Below are 19,935 nucleotides of genomic sequence, written 5' to 3'. Positions count from 1 at the left end.
TGAACGTTAATCATGTGTTTACCAAATGTTGTTTTATCTTTATCCTGCAGCAAACCTTCTGTTTTTGATTGCTATATATTGGTTTCTGCACAACCTTAAGTTGAATTATCATACACGAGTGTGACGTCCGTGGAGCCGGCAGAGGAAGGAGAAGCCCCACTCGGACCGTCAGCGTTTGACCACTCCATAAACTCGGTAAACAGATGCTCATTTAGGATGGGGGAATGAAGCAGCCTTCAGCTCGTTAGTTTCTGACAATGAGCTCTCTGTGCCAACACCGAGCAGCGTTGGCACACAGGAGCTCCGTGGATCGACTCATTCATGCTCACATTCCCCCTCGGTCTCCCGTTTTCACACGAAAGAATCGAAAACAGACCCAACACCCTCCCTCCTTTTGTTGTTCTGCAGTTGAACAAACTTTTATTTCCAAACCCCCTCTCCCTTTCAGCCTCCCACACATTATTATTCTGTCTTTCCTTCTTGGTCTTCAGGTTTGATTAACTTCCCAGTGCTAATATATTTTGTTTTTCAAAGAGCCTAAATTCATTTCTGGACCCAAAGGCAAAGATATCAAAGTTCTATAGATACAGTGTTTTTTTTAAAATAAAACTTCCCATTTGATTTATTGTTTTCCAACATTTGTGACCTCTGCTGGCAAATTAACTCAATATTGAGTTAATATTATTTTCAAATTCTCCATCTTAAAAGCTTCAAAATGATATGTTGTTTGTTTAAATTTGGCAACAAGCTACGTGTTTTGTTTACGAGACTGCCAGTTTAAAAAACTTGATTTTTATTGGTCCAAAATAATGTCATTAAATCCCTGTATTTAAGGATGGGAATCCCTGAGTTTCACTATGATGCCAAACAGATTTCCCAGAGAAAAATTGCCAACTTCAAATGAAATTTTTTAAGACAAAGGATTAATTCTGAAGACATATCTGTTAGAAAACTTTGATTCAAAGGTAAATTAGGAAGATTATTTGCTATTTTAGTTACTGAGATCACTAGACAGACTCTATATGTCTTTACGGACTAATTTTTATGCAAATCTCAACTACGGAAAAAAAACAACTGATTTTTCACTTAATTTGTACTTCAGACTGAGCTCATTCTGACTCCTTTCGCAGCACATTTATACTTTAGACTAGCTAAAAGCTAAAAGTAGCAGAAAGGCAGCTCAAAATTAAAGAAGACAAAAATGGAGCCAATATCCTGAAGCAGATTTCAAAAAAGAGCGAAATTCTTGAAGGAACTGAAGAGATCTCTGTGTATTTCTATGAGGAAAATATTTGTAAGCTGAGTTTAATATTTTGAAAACTTTAAAAGTTTGGGAGTGCATCAAGGATCGGCTCTGAGCCCCTTCTTGTTTGCTCCGGTGATGGACAGGTCAGGCAGGACGTGATGTTTGTAGAGGATGTCATCTGTGGTGAGAACAAGGAACAGGTGGAAGAGAACCTGGAGAGGTGGAGGCAGGTGGAACAGTGAGGCTACAAGGTCAGAGGTCACAAAGGTGCAGGACTTCAAGAACTTAGGGTCGACTGTCCAGGAGGACGGGGAGTGTGGTAAAGAGGTGAAGAAGAGAGTCCAGGCAGGATGGAGAAAAGTTTCAGGGTTGATCTGTGACAAAAGGGTGGCAGCAAAGGTCAAAGGTCAAAGGAAAGGTTTACGGATAGTGGTGAGAGCAGCCATGTTGTTTGGTTTGGAGACAGAACAGGAAGTGTCAGAGCTGAAGATGTTGAGGTTCTCCTTGGGAGGGAAGAGGATGGACAGGATTAGGAATAAGGACATCAGAGGTCCAGGACAGGTTGGAGGACTGGGAGATAAAGTTAGAGAGGACAGACTGAGATGGTTTGAACATGTCCAGAGGAGGGACAGAAGGATGTTAGAGACAAAGAGGAGACATATGGATGCAGTTAGAGAGGACATGGAGGACAGAGGACACAGAAGACAGAGTTAGATGGAGGAGGACTCGCTGTGGAGATCCCTGAAAAGAGAACAGCTGAAAGAAAAAGAAGAAGAAAAGTTATAAAAACCAAAAGTCATAGCACCCAGTGTTTTAATTTATGAAAGGCTAAAATAGCACAAAGCATGCAGAAGTAGTTATATTGCAAAAAATGTACAAAGACAATAAAACAAAGGAAAAAATATTGTCAACTTTCCCACAAAAATTCTTACATTTGACTGATTCCACTGGAGACAGACGTAGCCTCTGAGTCTGAGTGGCTGAAACAATCCATCTGAAAGACATCAGGAAACGACTCACAGCTGTTTCCAGTGAGCCTCTACAGCTAGTTTTACATATTATTTTCATTTTGTGAAATATTTGACCATTTAGAGTAAAACAGAAATAAGGCGGAGCGTTAGGTTATTATGTAACTGCTGAACTCACTGAGCTTCCCCGCTGCCTGATGACATAATTATGGTGCAGATGTCAGGTTCTGCATGCGGGTTGAGCAACACATTTCCACCAGTCATTGTGAAACTTTGTGCTTCGAGGTACATTAGATCTCACCAGGTTGGTGTTTCTGGCGTGTTAAACTATCAGGAGCGACTGGAATTCAGAGGCTTTGCTGTATTCAGGGAGCGCCAAGATGTTCAGCTTCATTTATCCCGACATGTTGAAAGTGTCACTGACAAATATAAACACAAATAAGCATTGTGCTTCTGGAAGTTTGCTGCAGTGTCGTCTGGTTTCCAACAAGCGCCGGCTCTAAACTGGCACAGAGGAGCGTTTCTACACACAAAAACCCAAGAGCCTCGTCGCAAACGCTTGCTTTGAGATGTGTGGACTGCAAGACAATTCTTGCCTTTTCTCCTGGTCTCACACACGCACATGACTCGCTGTAGGCTGAGGAGCATGCTGCAGTGAGGAGGAGGTCTGAGGAATGCAGGAAGGATCTCTGTAGTATCGCCCTGCAGGAACAGATCTGACGGTCCTTGTTTGGACTCCTACAGCTCCTGCATGCCAACATTCCCCGTCTCTGCACTGAGAGGACCGAGTCTCACGCCGAGACTGATCAGTCTATCTGCATTCACCTTTTATATAATGCTGACTGGTGCTGTTAGAGCATGCAAAAAGTCAAAGGAGCAGGTTAAGAACATATAAACTTGGATTATCCTACACATGGATGTCGATGTGGATTTCCAGTCGTCCAGAAAGTGGCAATCCTGTGAGTTTAAAAAGAAACATCTGGACTCGTCTTGTTTCACCTCTCATCTGTCAGGCCTCTAAGTATATGGATTTAAGTTTTAAAGGCACTAACATTAATGAAACAGCCTCCACTAGCTTTAGCACAAGCTGAAATTACACCGACTGCTGATTTCCCCACACAGAGCTCTGTCTTTGTGCAACCTCCCATTAGTCCTGAAAGATCTGAAAAGCCACCCATCCTGCCTGTCAGACACAAACAAACATGCACTCACTCAGCAGTAATGTTTGATCAGAGGCTGAGTCACAAAAACACACCGATAATCCATCCAGCAGACGGCTGCGACAGGATAACCCACGACACGCTGTCAGTGTTTGGGTTTGAACAGCTGGGAGCCATCGACTGACCTGATACCGACCAGAACCCATCGCTCAGCCTGACAGCATTCAAAGTGACAAGACAGCTCGCAGAATTAGGACTCTTCATTGAAAATCCATATTCTTTGTGGACACGCTGACGAGATGAGAGAGCGGATTCAATCAGACAAATTTGTTTACTTATATGGAGAAAAAGCAGCACAGAGGAACGAATTCCTGCTTTTTAGATCTGGAGTTGATAAAGACAACAAGAAGAGAGTCATTTTTAAGTCACCTTTATACAAAACCAAACTGCATCAACACTGAGGAGGCATCCAGTTTCATTAGTTTAGCTTTTTGCCGTGCTGTAATGGTTTTATCACATCCAGGATGTAATTGAACATTATCTCTGACTTCCACAGAAATGATGACTGGATGGCAGCAAAGTGTTGCATCAGTAGATCCATCGCTCTTCATTAGTGGTGTAAAAGTGCACCAAGCTGTGTGCACTACAGCACAGATAATGACATTTGAATTGTGTGCTGTGCTCTTCTTGTTTTTTTATTAATACCCCAGAGGATGTTGCTTTTAAGAAGTTTAAAATGTCCAGAGGAAGCTGCAGCGGCTCGTTTGTTTTGCGAACTTCTGCTTCAGAGTTTAATTGGTTATAATCTCAGTTTTAATTGAATCTAAAGAGCAGCTTTTCTGCTCCTTCCTTGTGCAGCTTGATTTTTTTTTACAAATAAAGAGAAGACGGCAGCCTTACAGAGGGTTAAAATCAAATAGGATTATACTTCCTGGTTTTAATAAGTAACACAACTCGAACGAACCAAAACTTAATAAGTAATGGGTTCATTTATTATGGTTTAAAAACACGACATTTGAGATTTGGATGAAAAGGTGAGGAGAGGAAAGGATCCAGTAAGGATTTTGTTTTAAACTGCAGCTTGTTTAAACATAAAAATTACAACAACAGAATCACTGAAAGTCCCTAAAGCTCCTCAGAGCTGCAAGGTGGACTTTAGTCCAGAAATGCTCCAGTTACCTCATCCACCCAGGAACCAGAGCTAAAATAAAACAAACCTTTCATCATGACGCTGACGGTTCATAACCGTGTTTGTCTCCAGCGTGTGGCTCTTCAGCTTTAAATGTACAGATTAAAGCCTCTGAGACACAGCAAACGCCCTAAACTGGAGGAATTAAAACCTCAAAAATAACTACATTTACAGCTGTCACCCATTTTTTGTTTATAAATTCATTTAGTAATGGTTCACGCTGAACTCATCTGACAAATATTAAGACTTTTCATCAGAAACATGAAGGTTTTTCACATTTTAGTGCACTTCCAGAATCCTAAATCCACAGCTCCCCGTATTTTCTAGATTTAAACATCTTTCTCAGTAACGTTGCTGCTTTTTAATGCATAGATTAGATGTTTTACAGATGAAAGAAATGTTTAAAGTTAGCTTGAAATTTAAATTAGCTGTAGGAACGACTGTAAAAGGAGTAAAACTGTTGGTTTGTAGTCCTTTGAAGCAACTCTCAGATTAAAACTGAACATAAGTTTAAATTGTAATCTGGAAAGTCTTCATCTGATGTAGCAAAAAAATAAATAAAATTTAAGTGAAATCTGTTCCCCATCTGATCATCAAATGGGTGTAAATGATAATAAATTGTTCCAAGTAAAAGAGCTTTTGAACCCGGAAGTCAAACAGCTAAAAAGGTAATGATTAAAAAGTCTGAACTGATAAATAATTATATATTACTATATAAAAATGCTGCAATGTGAACAGCCTGTTGAGCTGCGAGTCAAACCTTAACAAGAAACATTAACTGCCTTTTGACTGCAGACAAATATAAGTAAATATGCTAAGCGAACATGTTTAATGTTTAATGGAATAACAGGGAAACGTCTGGAGTTTCTTTGCAGAGCAGAAAGTCAACAGAAAGGCTTTTTTTTTTGGTTATAAACATCTTTAACATGCACGAACAGCAGCTGTTTACACCTTAAAATATTAACTTGAGCAGATCTGAAGTATAACTGTGAAAAAGACAAAAATGTAACATCTTCAGCTAATTTAAGTGCCCAAAATAAAGATGCCTAAATTTGATTTGCTGCTTCCTGTTTGCAGCAGCAAACGCTGATCTTCAGACACACAAAAAGACACTTCAGCAAGCAGGTTTTGGAAAAACAAATCAAGTTTTATTTTTTTAATTACTTATCTTGTGCTCCATTCTGTTTTCTCTTCTTCTTTTTTTGTTTTTTTTTTATTGTCTCACATGATGTTTTTTTTGAAAATGTTTTTTTAATCAATGTCCAAGATAACAATGTTAAAAAAACCAAAACAGAACAAATAATCAAAAAAATGTGAAATGGACAAGAAAAGTAATTTTTTTTTTTTTCTTTGGGGGAAGGGAGGGTTGAAACTAAATAAAACGAGATGCTACAACCGAGAACTGGCTCCTCCTGGGTTTGAATGATGAGCCTGGACTCACATCCTGTGCGATGTAGAGGAGGACAACCAATCACAGTGTAGTGTCCACAAACTCCCATGATGCCCCTCTCTCCATGGGAGACTAAGGCAGTCAAACACAGTAGGTTACAGTTTGCACATACATGTTGTAGATCAGGAGATGAAATGCCAGAAGAAAAGATCTCCATTCTCAGAGGGACTCACGGCTGTGCCGAGCGATCGATAACACAAACGCTGCTGCAGGATCAAGATTATCCGCCTTTCTGTGATTAAATATTAGCTCATTCTTTGGAGACGTTGAGGAACTCCAAGAGAAACTGAGAAGATAATTCAAAGCACAAGAAAGGCTGATGAATTCAGTGGACTTTGAAGCTGTAACCCAAACACAGCCGTCTGGCTCGAGATGAAGAGGCAGCTAAATGTGCACTCAGCTTTGTGACTCATTTTACTCAAAACAAGCCCAGAATACGCTCCGAAAATGGAGATCTGTTCTTCCTAGAAGTGCAGTGTACTTTGACTGAGAGCGGGTCCTGGTGTCAAACACATGCCTACAAGTGAAGGGTCCGAAATGAGACATCCATTTAGTTTTTAACGAGATGTTCCAGTGTTACCGTTTTATTTTTGGAGTGAAACCCTTCAGTTCTCACAAACGCACACACACACACACTAACACACGCACATTGCATTCAGTTATTCTCGACAAACAGTGCTGCAGCCTTGGAGGCAATATTTTTTTTTTTTATTCTTTTTTTTTGTTTTTAACTGTAGCTCAGCTGAGATGAGGATGAGATGACGATTCACAGCACAGAACATAACCAACCATGAGCTGACCGGGAAGAGGGTGAGGTGTCGGAGAGGAGAGGAGACGGTCTCTGAGTGCTTCTACACCGGGTTCTAACTGCTCACAAATGTGCTTATTTGGCCAGCAATCAGCCAGATCTGACCTTTAAAAGGAAACGGTTAACAGTTCAATATGTGTTTAACACATTATTAAACTCACATAATCAGACTTTTTCTGCAAAGCCTGTTAGCTTGTTTCATTTGTACAAGAAAACAAGTCATGCATGTCAACTAGAAGAGGCGTTTCCCTTTGGTTCCAGTTTTTGTGCTAAGCTAAGCTAACCAGAGATGAGAAAACAAGTTTAATCCTCTCAAAACAAAACATCAAACTATTCCTTTAACATTTAGCTTCCTTGAGTCGTTGAACGTGTGCGAAAGTCAAGTTCTCAAGGATTTTCAGTATCTGCTGGCTATGGTTTACTCATATAACAGCCTTTAAATCTTCTCATTTCATTCAGTCTGAGAAGACCGTTCAAGTCATGGGAATCAGTGTTGAAAGCAAAATAACTTTTTAATATTATGGTTCTTGAAAAAAACTTCACCTTCCATTCAGTTTAATAAGAACTGAGGAGAAAAGGAAGTCCGTTTCAGCTCTACTTGAAACCTTAGAACGCGTTAGAACCGAGTATATAAGCACCCGTCTGTAGATGTGCAACGCTTTCAAAGCAATTCTTTAACGGGCCAATTACCATTTAATTGGCCCGTTAATGAAAGCATTTAGTGGTTCCTTGTGTCCTCTCCATTCTGCCTCACCCTCCACCCAAAAGGTAGCAGCACAGCCTCAACGCTCCCCGCCCCCGTTTCAACCACCCAGCCCAACTCGGCCTGATCCCCCCCACACGCACACAAACGCTTCCAGTGGGCCGTGGCGGTTCCTCTACTCAGCCTGAGCGTCATAGTTAGCACCGCCCGCCTTCTTCAGCTCCGTGCGCAGGTAGTCCTCTTCCAGTTCTCGATGGTCACTGATCATAAACTCCTTGGCAAAGTTCTGCAGAGACAGAAACCGTCACCACATCTGGCGTCAATAATCGGTTGTAGTTTAGTCTGAGCTGCAGTATAATGTGTCAGACTGATAGTTAGCTTTCAGAAATAAATACATGTTCTGTAAAAAAAACAATGTATTTTTACAGCTGATGTCAGTGAGTGCATCGCCTTGTAAAGCAGAACAAAGCAAACAGTTGCTGATTTACTCAGTGACTCGTTTCCCCAAAGGGAACCATTACTTTAATTGCTCTGTTCTCAGGCGTCACTGACCTGCACGACGTCTTTGACCAGCGTCTTGTCGGTGCTGATCTTGGCCCGCTGCAGCCCGCTGATGTTCTCCCCGATCCAGGTGATGAGCGTGAACTTGGCTCGTTTGCTCATGGCGTCCCCCGTCGTGAATCGGATGAAGCCGAACAGACGCTCGTCATCTGAAGCAGCATGAGGGAAAACATTATGCAAGACTGAGTGAATGCCCTCTACATATCCAAAAAAAATAAACACACTAAAATCACTGAAAAATATGACTTGTAAGCAAAAACACTGAACAGGTTCCAGTAACCTGGAATTTACATCTCGAATAATTAATAGGCTAAAAAAAAAAAAAAAACACATTTATTTCCCATTCTTCCACTGAATAGATGTGAAAGTTTGGGATAAGATTCAACCTAGTTACAGCTCTAAAAATAACTTTAAATCTATATTGAGTCTCTTTGTGCACAAAAACAAGAAGAAGAAGAAAAAAAGGCTTTGTATTGCAAAAGATTCAAGAATAAGGGTTTGTTAAGCTTGGAGATTTGTACAAACAGGAAGTATTCAGGTCAGTAGACTGAGTGATTAAATCTTTTGTGAGCTTTGCAGTTATGTCACATGTCTCCAGTGACCACGCCCGTCCCTGATGTGTTGGTCAACCACAGACAGAATCATGTCTGAACACAAACAAGCAGCACGACAAGAAACGCCACAAGATTTCTTCTGTCTGCTTCAAGTCCTCAAGTCCTGCTTCTATCTGAAGGAAACGTCTTCAAACAACAATCTGGACGTCTAAGACGAAGCCGCTGGTCAAAGGGTGAAGGTGTGGGACTCCAGCAGGCTGATCTAAAGTCAAATTTGTGCCATAAAACGAGTCCTGTTGAGCACCAACAGTTTAACTCTGCTGTTTTCCACAGAACAGCTATAAGAGGGACAAAAACAGAAAAAAGCAGCTTTTTATCTGCATGTTATGATGTTTGTAGTCTACCAGTTTGGATTCTCCTTGTGTCCTGCTGAAATGGACATTTCCTACCAGTGGATCATGCCAGTCTCTAATATACACACTAAAAACCGCTGGGTTAAAAACAGTCCAATTAGTAACTCAGACGGGTCAAATCTGGACCGAGCCAACCCTGAGTAGTTTATAACTCAGCAGGGTTATTAGTCTGACCCAGAATACAGGGTTAAGTTTTTTTTTAATCTAAAAGTTGGGTTGAAATGATTAATTATTTGAATTATAGCTAATCTGGGTTATTAGTTAATTACAACTTGGGTTAGTGCTAGCTGGTGCTAACTACTATAAGCTAATGTTATTTTAGGAAAACAAACTCATACAAACTAAAACCAACCAGGTGAAAATTCTTCTTACGAGTTGGTTTTACTATTTTACTTATTCAATCCTAAAGCAGAGGTCCAGTCAGGTTCTGTTTGATCAACTTCTGGCTTAAAATGGCCGACTGTGAAGAATGACATGACTCACCTCCGACCCAACTGGGTCAAACGTTTTGGACAAACTAACCCAACAGGTTTAACTCAGCGATTGAGTGATCAAATTGTTGTTTTAGTGTGCAAAGATTTAGAAAAAAAAAAAAAAACATTTATGAAAGCAGCACACTGGAGCAACAAGAAAAGCACTGCAGCTTTCCCAAAACAGCTGACCTTTAAATCGCTAAAATTAAAAACAGAAATTAGTGAAGATAAAGCTGCCAACTGACCCAATAAGCCTGTATCATCCACACACACACACACACACACACACCTGTGTGAGGCTATAGTTAGACATCCAACCCATAAAATCACTTTTTTGTTTTCCTTCAGTCAGTGTTGAATCTGAATGCATCACTGGGACAACATTCACCAGAATCTGCAGATTTATTGTTTGTATTAGTTGCTCCTCAGATGGGAGGATGATCTCTACAGACACGTGGGTCGTGTCTAACAGCTGCAGGGCGACTCGAAGGTCAGCTGTGGCTCAGTGGTTAAACCAGCCGTCCACCAACAACACAGCTGGAGGTCCAACTCCACCAGTATGCCACGTGTCGAGGTGCCCCCGGGCAAGACACTGAACCCCTCACTGCCTCTGATGTGTGCTCCATCTGTGTATGAATGGGATCTAAAGCTCTGATTAGACTCTGGAATGATTTATTCAGATTAGCTTTGTAGGGATGTAGCAGAGAGCTGGATGGGTCAAAGAGGGCACGGATTGTGTTGTAAAAGCGCCCGATTGGCTGAAAGGCGCTATGCAAGTGGTTTATTTATCATTTACAGAGCGGTTAGTGCAAACTGTACACGTCCACATGATGGCTCACAGAAAAATCTGCCAATAAATTTAACTACTAGAGGCTGAAAAATATCTCGGCAGTTATGTCAGTTTGCAAGAATTGCCAGAAGAAGATCGCAACGGAGTTGGCCAAAAAAAACGGTTCCAAGAAGCTAATTTCTGTACTTCCTTTCAGTCTGGTGTGAATAATCTGAGTAAAAATCCACTAAACCAATATAAACAACACAACAGCCTTTACGTCGCATGTTTATAACAGAAGGGAAAGCACAAAGTTAGCGTGACCAATAAAAAACAGTCACGTTAATGTTTTATGACACAAGTTTCATCTTCTTACTTTTCCCCAGTATTACTGCCACTGGTTATTCAGTTAAATACACATTCCACAAATATCACTGCAACAAGATTATTTTTTATTTGGGGATAAGTTTTATTCAATTTAAATTTTTTGAGGTTTGAAAAAAAGTCAATCTTATGATTTCTGTTTTATTCACTTACATTCTCTGGCATCAATTAAGACTAAAACCAGAAGATTAATCATAAATTAGAATATAAATTGTTATCCCATATATAAAGAAGGCAGTATCTAATGAGCAAAAGTTTGTAATTTGTGCTTTTAGTTTTAGAGAACGTCTGAAATTGTTCTGAAGGAGTTAAGATGTTTAAGCTGTTGAGAGCGGCTCAGTTTTAGCAATAAAACCTGTATTATCTGCAGAAGCAGCTTGTTCAGATTACTCCTGGCGGCAGGACAGACGTGCCGACAGTAGCAGGAAATGACAGGTCTTATCAGCGTGGCAGCTTAAACACCTCGCCACATACGGAGCCACCTGATTGGACCGAAGCTCAGTGTGAGTTACCTTGTTCATTCCAAAGTGACCGTAATTTATTATTCAATGCAGCCTTAGTCCTGCCTCTTATTGTAACTGTTCCGAGTTGCCTGAGGGGAACAGGAACAAACAGAAATCCTCACCCTGACCTGAAGCTCACCACACCCCCGAACTTCCTCCCTCTTCCTGGTTCATCTTCCCTTTAAGTTACGCTGACTCTGCAGCCGACCTCCCCACCGCTGCAGAGAACACTGCGACAATGATGAGGCGGCAAAAAGACAAGACGTTGGCATGCAGAAACCGACTTCCAAAACCAGAGGTTGTCTGGGTGACGCGCTCTTCCTCGACGAGGAGCCAGGAAACCAGAGCCGCCTCCTGTGGACGGTGTCAGGTTGGTTCAGAGAGGAGTGCTGTTACCAAACTCTTCACTTTGTCCAAAGACAATAAAATCTAATCACATCTGAGTTAAAGCAGCATTTCACCAATATATATAAACACAGGTTCCCCAGAGGTACAAACTCTGTTCTGGGTCACTGACAGCACCTCCTCTTCGCCAACCATTTAACAAGTACATGAAACTAACAAGATCCAGGATTTCTACTGTAAATACTACAGAAAGAACTCTCAACCTTCAATCAATCAAACTCCACCAGTAAAACCATTGGAACCTCTTCACATCCTTTCAAATATTTATAGCTTTAAAACCTAAAAGGTTCAAGCAACACTTAAAGATTTGGGTTTTTTTGCAGAGCCATTGAGCAGTGATCAACACACAAAACGACATTACGGCGTAGAAGACTGACAGTAAGGAAAACGGTAAAGGCATCATGGTCTGTCTTTAGAAAATAACGAAACAAACAAACAAACAAAAAAAGGAGGCCAACTGATAGGAGTTTTACTCATGTTTTTCATGAAAACAAAACATAATAATAATTGCTCAACTTTAAAAAAAAAACGTGTTTACCAACTCTTACACTTTATTGCAGCCTACAGTGAGGTAGTTGTCACGGCCCAGTTCACACGCCGCTGTTTTTAGGTGAAATCTGAACATTTCTGTTGCATTTCAGCCGATCGCCTACATGACGGCAGGGATCAGATTCTCTGACACAGAAACCTTAAATCCAGGTCTCAAAACGGAATTTCTCCCGGCATCGTTTCACAGGAAAACGGGTTCACACGTGTGCAGCACGGCAGCAGTCAGTCCGTAGCTATTCTGCACACGAGTGAGTGCATCAACAACAGTAAAAATGGCCAACAGCGGAGCGTCTGAGCTGCTCGTTTGTGTATTCACCATTCTGGATGGCCTCTTCCAAACAACAATCACAGCGTTCCCGTGTGAACGCGTCACGTTTTTACAACCCAGGAGGTCGTTCAGGTGTAAACCGAGTCTGAGCAGGCAGAGCTGTAAAAAGTGGCTCATTCTGGACAATCAGTCGGTCTGTTTCTACTACAAACACCTGGTATCCATTTCAAATTACTATGAAAACCTTAAACCTCCCAAAACAAGATACTTCAGCATGAATTAAACTGATAGTTTTATGACTTACAGTGCTTGGTTTAAACTCAGGAAGTGGGTTTAAAATTCTTAAAACTGCAAAACAACAAAAAATCCACTCCCCTGCATCAACTTGTATTAGAACTTGTTTGACCTGGATAAACTACGGATATTCTAGAGGTCCTTTTCTTGTGAAACTACTTAGCCCCAGCTCTGAATCAGCCCCACCTACACTCAAACGCGTCACTGCTAAATAAGGCAAACGAGCCCAAAGATGCATGTGTCATCTCTGAACAGGAAACGAAGCCGGCAGCACGAAGCGCTCTGATACAGAGCCGTTTCAACACAGGAATGTGAGCAGTGAAATATCAGAAAGAGGGAAACTGCAGGAGAGGAGGCCGCGGGCTTTAAAGTGAACCTGAATCAGAAAGCGCCCCACCCAACACCAGAACAGATGCTTTACTTCGACCACCTGAAACGGCTCCAAATCATTATTACCCAACAGGTCATTTCTCTTCGACTTTAACCAAAAAGAGAGCTCTGTGAAAGCAGAAAAACCTCCAAGATTGTCGACTAGTTAAACCAGAAAGCTTAAAGTTCACAACTTTTCATGGTGTCTGACATCAGATGTCAAAATGAAGATTTATTGGAAAAACAGTTAAACGCTGTAACAGCTCAGGGATAATGTTCAACAGAGCAGAGTTAAAAAGTTAGTCCTGCCACACAGAGATAAAGATCCACACAAATGGGACAAATATAACGGCACATGTAAAATAATAACCCATTCACCTGTGCATAGCTTCTTGAATTCCTCGTAGTCGGTCCCTTGTCCTGCAGGCACGATCATGGGGCCCTCATATTTAAAGGCAGCCCTGCAGGAAACACAAACCTTTTATAAAACTCCACAGCTCATCATGCATTCAGTCAGCAAAGTTTGCATTGTGTCCAGAGAGCAGCCATGCTGCCTCCTGAAGCAATGCAGAAAATGCAGAAAATGCCTCAGACCCCCCCAAACCCAAACCCAGCCACCCCCCACCTGCTGTGCTCCTCCACAATGAATCCAAGACAAAGTGATTCATCTCCTCCTGTCTGCAGCTGGGTGACCACCAATCAGCCAGAAAACAGATCAGTCACATTCAGGAGAAATAAATCCGAGCATCTGAGCGGATTTGACTGAAATCAGGGCTCGAACGCCATGAAGTGAGGAACAATTCATTGTCCTGGGAGGGAGCAGGTGTCGCGGAGCATTTTAAAACTCGCTGTGCCTAAATGAAGAAGTGCATATAAAACACACCTTATCCGAGTTTAGTGGTTTTCATTAACCTGTTATTCATTCGGCGTCAGACACTTCTACCAAGTGGTTCGTGTTTTTGTGAAAAACGCCCCTTCTTTGCTGAAAATATTGCGCAGAGGGCGGTAACATGAATTCAGTTTGTAACTCGGTTTTATTAAACTATTAACTGCTTTTTGTACCATTTCCCCGCCGAATCATAGAACAGCCACTAAGGATTCAGTCAATACCCCATTTTACATCTAGGACACATTTACCTTCGCGAATAATTAAAGTACCTTAAAATCGTCGCGTTTCTTAACGGAGCGCACACTTACCAGTTGGTTTCCGTGTTATCGTCCCTAACATCGTTGTAAGCATCTCTGCAAGCCTCTTTATCGATCTGGGTTGCCATTTTTCGGGTGGACGGGAGTCGAAGTGAGTGGGAAAGCGGTCCAAAAAAACAGGTAATATTGCACAGTATTTAAAAAAGAGAAAGAACAAGTAAACGCTGCAGCTAAGGGTTGATGATACACATCAGACAAACTCTAAATCGATGGTAGCGTTCACGGGCTCCAGTCAAAATCACGACCGCAGCTATGAAGAGACCGAGCCGGCGGGACTTAACGGGAGAAGGTTCGAGTGAAAACCCGGCTCATTTCCTGGATCTTTAGGCTTTATGGGCGTTGGTGATGTTAGTCAATCAGGTTGCCAGCAGACAGACAGACAAGTTCCCCCCTAGACGCTGCGTTCACCTCCTCCTGGTCGCTGTTAATCTCTGCGGGCCGCTGTCATGATAACCGAAGTGTATGCGCACCGTTTCTGGGATTGACTTTCAAAATAAAATGGGTTCACGGGTAACTTGAAATGTTTTGTTTTTATTTTTATATGAAGGCCCAGAGTTGAACATAGCATGTATCTAAATAAATTTGGTACAATCTTCTTAACTTCATATTTAATGAAATTAGATAAAAACTAACCTTCCATTTTTTTAACCACACAAATAAAACATAAAGTAAGGTATTTGACCCCAGTTGCACTTCGCTTTCAGTTATTAATCATTTCACTGCAGATATAAACAGCAACTTGTCATGAATAAATGATAAAATATGATCAAATGATTATTAAGTTGACTTCTTGTGGTTTTATTTTCTTAAACTGCTTGTAAATCTCATTTTTATGCATTTATATTTAATTTAAAATGCTTTTACATGCAAAACGCATATTTAGTTTCTGCATACATATGTCTATTGCCTGCCCCACACCCTCGTTTACTCATTCTATAAATTTTTATCAAGCTTAGCAAATTGATTCTTGATTTTGCTACTTCTTAAACAAAACTTATAAACCTTTTGAGACAAAATAGTTTCCCATTAGGAAAAGGAAACACATGTTCGTCTTTCATCACCAACAAAGCTTGAGCTATAATGTCTGCAGCTAAGTGGAAATGAACATTTACATGTGTGATATCTTGTGAAGAAGTGTTTTTAAACAGCAGAAACGGCTTGATTTAATGAGTACGCCAGTAAAGGTTTTATTCTGAAGGGAAAAAAAATCAGTTTCCGGTTGGTTTTTAATTACTTTGCGCAACTTTACAAACCAAGCGCAATTAACAGAAATTTAGTTGGTTCATTCTTACTTCATTTACATTTGCGATATTGCTTTTTATTACCATTCAAATGCATGTTCTGTGCAGTACAAAGGTGCTGTTCTGCTGTTCTGTAATTATTAATAACAACAGCTTGAAATTTGACATAAATCCATTCAAAAAGTGAGTGGAATCAACCAGGGGCGGGGTTTCACGAGTTTGTGAGCCATATAAAGCAAGAAGGTAAGTAATGCTCTGGACTGTGGAGAGGTCAAAGGTTATATCTTTTTTTTTTTTTTTTTTTTTTTTTGGTTTGTTCTTTTTTGGGTTCATTAACTCGTCACACACTGATGATTACCCACACTTCCTTCAAAACCTTTACCCTGAGTTGTCTGCATCATCTTGCAGCATCATCCTGCCACCTGCTGGTTCATCCACCAACACAAACGGATGTCCAGGACTGCTGCAGAAACTTGCCACTTATATAAAAAATAAATATTAGAACCAAAAATTGTGGAAGTCTTGATTTGCAGTTCCAGTTTACTTAATCGAATGCTGCACTCATAAATACCATTAAACATTTAAACAGCCTATTTAAAGTTAAATGGATGGTTTGGATCATGTTTCAGCACAAATGTGGGGCATTTAAAAGAGTTACCAAATTCTAACTGTCTGTATTTTATTTAATAAACCTTTAATAACCAAATTATTGTTCAGTTTCTCTTTATTACCTGCTGTGGTAAAGTTTCATACTTTTTAAACGCGTTGGTAACATTTTCGGTCTTGAACGTACACTCGAGTCGATGACAGCTTCCGGACAGAAAGCTGGACTTCAAAATAAAACACAAGAAAAACGAGAGAAAGGGGTTTAAATTATTTGCCGTTTTTAAACAGATTATAAACGAATTTTTTATATATGTATTTTTATGCATAAAAATGTCAACTACAATCCGTCAAAGAAACCAAATAATCCTGTTTTTTACTTTCATTACTTTGTTTTGATGAATTTAATGCTGCACGCAAAAGAATAGAGCGTATTTCTTTGGTTACATGAAACTAAAACCTACATAGATATATTCATAAAACTAAAACATTTACGTATTGTTCTAAATTCCCTGTTAAATTCACGTCTTTTTTCGGTTAACATAGCAAAATCCCTGCTTCTTCTTATTAATTCAACGTTAAACCATTTATTCTGAAAGTCCAAACAGGAAGTGTGGTGCAAGTAGCTTTTAGCTAATGTTATGCTACATGGTTGGTCTGTTTCTGCAGTCCAATAAACTTGGAATAAACAATAATTTTCCTTATTAGTGAGATAATTATTTGAAGAGAAGTTCTCGGGAACCTACGCGGCTTGTGTCGACGTTGAAGAACTTTGCGTTTTTAAAAGAAAACGTTTTGTTTTTCGGCATGTTTTGACCCTAAACTGCGGTAACAGGATGTCAAGTGAATTAAACCGACTTCCATCCGAGCGGCCACATGTAAGTAATATTTTTAAAACTTAAAAAAACAAGATATTAGATACTTTCTTGTCAGTTTGACTAGAATCTCTGTTTTCTAGCTTGCAGGCTGAAATAAAGACAGGGTGTCTTTTTGTTTAGTTTAGTTTTTGTGACAATATATGATGTAACATCAGCACACGTTCTGTTAAACTTGAACAAGTTATTGGTTTTTATGGTTATTTATCCTTGATTTATAGTAATAGAAACATTGCAGAATGGTGAGAAACTCCTAAAAACAACTTTCTGGTGCACAACCAGTAAAAATAAAATAAATGGTAGTGTTTTTTTTTAACAAATTGGGTCAAAAGACACCAACTGTTCCGGAGTTATGTAATCATTTGGTCCTTTAAACCAGGCTGAAGGTCACGTCTTCAGCTCTAAAACTTTAACATATTTGCCTGTCAGGTTAAAGTTGGAGTTATTTGTTTGTGTTTTTAGGTGATGTCTGTCTGAGGGGACAGAATGGACAAGTCCAGCCGACTGTGTCGACCCCAGAGGGTCAGTGAATCCTCCAAGGTTGGTGTGGTTTTTTTGTCTTATTTAAGCTCAAATTAAACTGCATTTACTTTACTTTAATGGAAGGCAAAACAAAGCGTCGAAACTCTGTGTTTGAGAGGCCACAAACAGAAAAAATCATAACTTTTGCTGTAAGAAATAAGATAAACAAACGCTTGATTACAAAATAACAACAATTTATTTAACTAAAGAGTTGTAGGATTATTTATTTTCTTGCTTTAAGTCTTCAGTAGAACTCGCAGGGTTTCAGAGCTTTGCTGAAAAAGGTATAACTGCTTTATTTTGGTGTAATTATTTTACAATAAGGAAGTAACCATGTGCATTCTCCTCTACACTCACTTCCTTTAACTCCTCTTTTGTAGTTCCAAGGAGCTCAATTTGCTGTGATAAATAAGATTTTGTGCGGCACGCTGTTATCCCAAACTGGCAGAGTTCAGTTAAAGATCTTTAAGTGGCCTGTCGATGTGTTTTTGGCAGATTTTCCACTCGGAGCACCTGGCTGTGGAGCTGCTGCAGGGCTTCAACGAGCAGCGGCAGCAGAACCGGTTCTGTGATGTGGTGCTGGTCGCTGACAACCAGCGAATCCCCGCTCACCGAGCCCTGCTGGCCATTTCCAGCCCCTATTTCCACGCTATGTTCACCTTGGGCATGAGGGAGGAGCATCAGCAGGAGGTGTGCAAGAAACAGGCCTGGGAATGTTGTTATTCTGTTTTACATCGGGAAGATTTTAGGCATTTATACCTGGGAATTTCAGAAACAGTGAAGGAATTCATTTGAAATTCCCCAAAACTAAAGTTTTGTAAGTGTTTTTTGGTTTATTTACATCACAGAAGCCAAGTGAATTGAACAAAATAACACTTAAAGTGGCTGAATGTGAAGTGTTCGAAGCGTTAGTCGTGAAACATCAAACTGTAAGAAGTTTGGAGACAGAGTTCTTGGCTTATTATCCCATCGTGTAGCTGACAGACCCGTGCCTTTCTGCAGGTGGAGCTGGTTGGGATGTCCTACGTCGGGCTGAAGGCTGTGGTGGACTTCCTCTACAGCGGAGAGCTGCCGTTAGATGGAGGAACCATCGACTGTGTGCTGGAAGCAGCTCACCTTCTGCAAGTAGGACACTGACTACCTGCTGAGCAGGTTGTGGGTTGAATGTGCAGATATTTCAGATTTGACGTATTCCTCATTAAAATAAAGCGACTGAGCACCTTTCACTCGATAGTGAAAGACTTTTTGACGATTTGAAGTAAAAATTTGTTCAAATATAAACATGAAGTCACAATAAAACACAACAAATATTTAGTTAAAATAAAAACGAGGTTCATATTTTCATTTATAAGTTATTTTACAAATTTTTTTAGTGTTACTTATGAAAAAGATTTATCTTTTAATAAACATTATAACAATAAAATAGTAAAAATATGGAAAAAGCCTGGATAGAAATGTATATTTTTGTAATAAAACAACTTGCTGAAAGTGAAAAAAAAGCTGTAATTATTGGTTGATGCTTCAGCTGGTTTACTGACAGTGTGTGGAACTATTTTATTTATGATCTTATTTCACTTTTCTCATAATTCTGCGATCCAGCAAGTCAGAGTCGGAAGTTTGTTGCTTTTTATTTTTAATATTTTAATTTATTAATGATTCAGTAACATCTTTTATTAGGTAACTGTGACAGCAGTTAAATATGTTGAAGATTTAGCTGAAAGTTTAGTTTAAGCTTAGCTTTATCATAACCCCTGACTGCATGCTGCTTGTTTAGATTATAAAGGTCAAAGGTGACATTTGCCTGATCGTATCTACGCACCGTTTGCAGCAGTGTCATTCTATTGTGACACTGTGTGCACCGTGCACGTCTTGGCAATACGGTGTGTCCCTAAAAATGAACAAACCGTACAACTTTAAGACAATAATGCAGCAAAAACCTGAGACAGGATCTAAGATGTGCTTCGTTCTTCAGCTGATTTTTTTACTGCATAACAAGTTTACAGTTAATGGCCTCATGAAAATCACCTTGTTGGTGCTGAAATACTTCATTTCTGTCTGTAATAACGTAGACAGATTCAGCAAAATAAATCATAACAACTTGTGTCTTTGTGACGAAGCTGCTGGCAGCAAAGTGCCTGAGATCAGATTCAAGACTGGTTCTTTGTTAAATCGTCTGTTAAATGTTGACAAAACACTGGTTCACCGCATGTGTTTAAGAGCCTTTCATGCCCGAATGATTCAGTTTAGTTAAAGGGCTTAGAAAACATCCATCCATCCATCCATCCATTCTCTTCCGCTTATCCGGGGTCGGGTCGCGGGGGCAGCAGCCTAAGCAGGGAGACCCAGACTTCCCTCTCCTCAGCCACTTGGGCCAGCTCCTCCAGGGGAATCCCAAGGCGTTCCCAGGCCAGCCGAGAAACAT

At 40.2% G+C, this 19,935-nt stretch overlaps 2 protein-coding genes across 2 annotated transcripts in view; one reads left to right on the top strand and one right to left on the bottom strand.

Annotated features, from left to right (window-relative positions):
• Positions 1 to 5,912: 5,912 nt before the first annotated feature.
• Positions 5,913 to 14,700, bottom strand: cotl1 (coactosin-like F-actin binding protein 1). Its single transcript, XM_017419073.3, has 4 exons — positions 14,264 to 14,700; positions 13,445 to 13,527; positions 8,077 to 8,234; positions 5,913 to 7,810 (listed from the first exon to the last, which is right to left on the bottom strand). The coding sequence occupies exons 1-4, from the start codon at positions 14,338 to 14,340 to the stop codon at positions 7,700 to 7,702; spliced, it is 429 nt and encodes a 142-aa protein (XP_017274562.1). The 5' UTR covers positions 14,341 to 14,700; the 3' UTR covers positions 5,913 to 7,699.
• A 2,010-nt stretch (positions 14,701 to 16,710) lies between these two features.
• Positions 16,711 to 19,935, top strand: part of klhl36 (kelch-like family member 36) — an 8,598-nt gene continuing 5,373 nt past the window's right edge. Inside the window, exons 1-4 of the mRNA XM_017419012.3 lie at positions 16,711 to 16,994; positions 17,454 to 17,531; positions 18,009 to 18,203; positions 18,516 to 18,638. Of these exons, the coding sequence (XP_017274501.1) occupies positions 17,478 to 17,531; positions 18,009 to 18,203; positions 18,516 to 18,638 (372 nt within the window). The 5' untranslated portion in view covers positions 16,711 to 16,994; positions 17,454 to 17,477. The remainder of the gene's footprint in view (positions 16,995 to 17,453; positions 17,532 to 18,008; positions 18,204 to 18,515; positions 18,639 to 19,935) is intronic.

This window comes from Kryptolebias marmoratus, linkage group LG11 (assembly GCF_001649575.2).
Source record: "Kryptolebias marmoratus isolate JLee-2015 linkage group LG11, ASM164957v2, whole genome shotgun sequence".
Lineage (NCBI taxonomy): Eukaryota > Metazoa > Chordata > Actinopteri > Cyprinodontiformes > Rivulidae > Kryptolebias > Kryptolebias marmoratus.
Note: the sequence above shows the minus strand (reverse complement) of the source record. Positions and strands in the feature narration are given on the sequence as shown.

What these genes read in the sequence shown, in the direction of transcription:
- cotl1 (XM_017419073.3), bottom strand. Translation starts at nt 14,340, where the DNA reads ATGGCAACCCAGATCGATAAAGAGGCTTGCAGAGATGCTTACAACGAT. An exon ending in ATTCAAGAAGCTATGCACAG is followed by an intron (nt 8,235 to 13,444) that starts GTGAATGGGTTA and finishes ATGCTGCTTCAG; the next exon opens with ATGACGAGCGTCTGTTCGGC. An exon ending in TGGTCAAAGACGTCGTGCAG is followed by an intron (nt 7,811 to 8,076) that starts GTCAGTGACGCC and finishes CTGTCTCTGCAG; the next exon opens with AACTTTGCCAAGGAGTTTAT.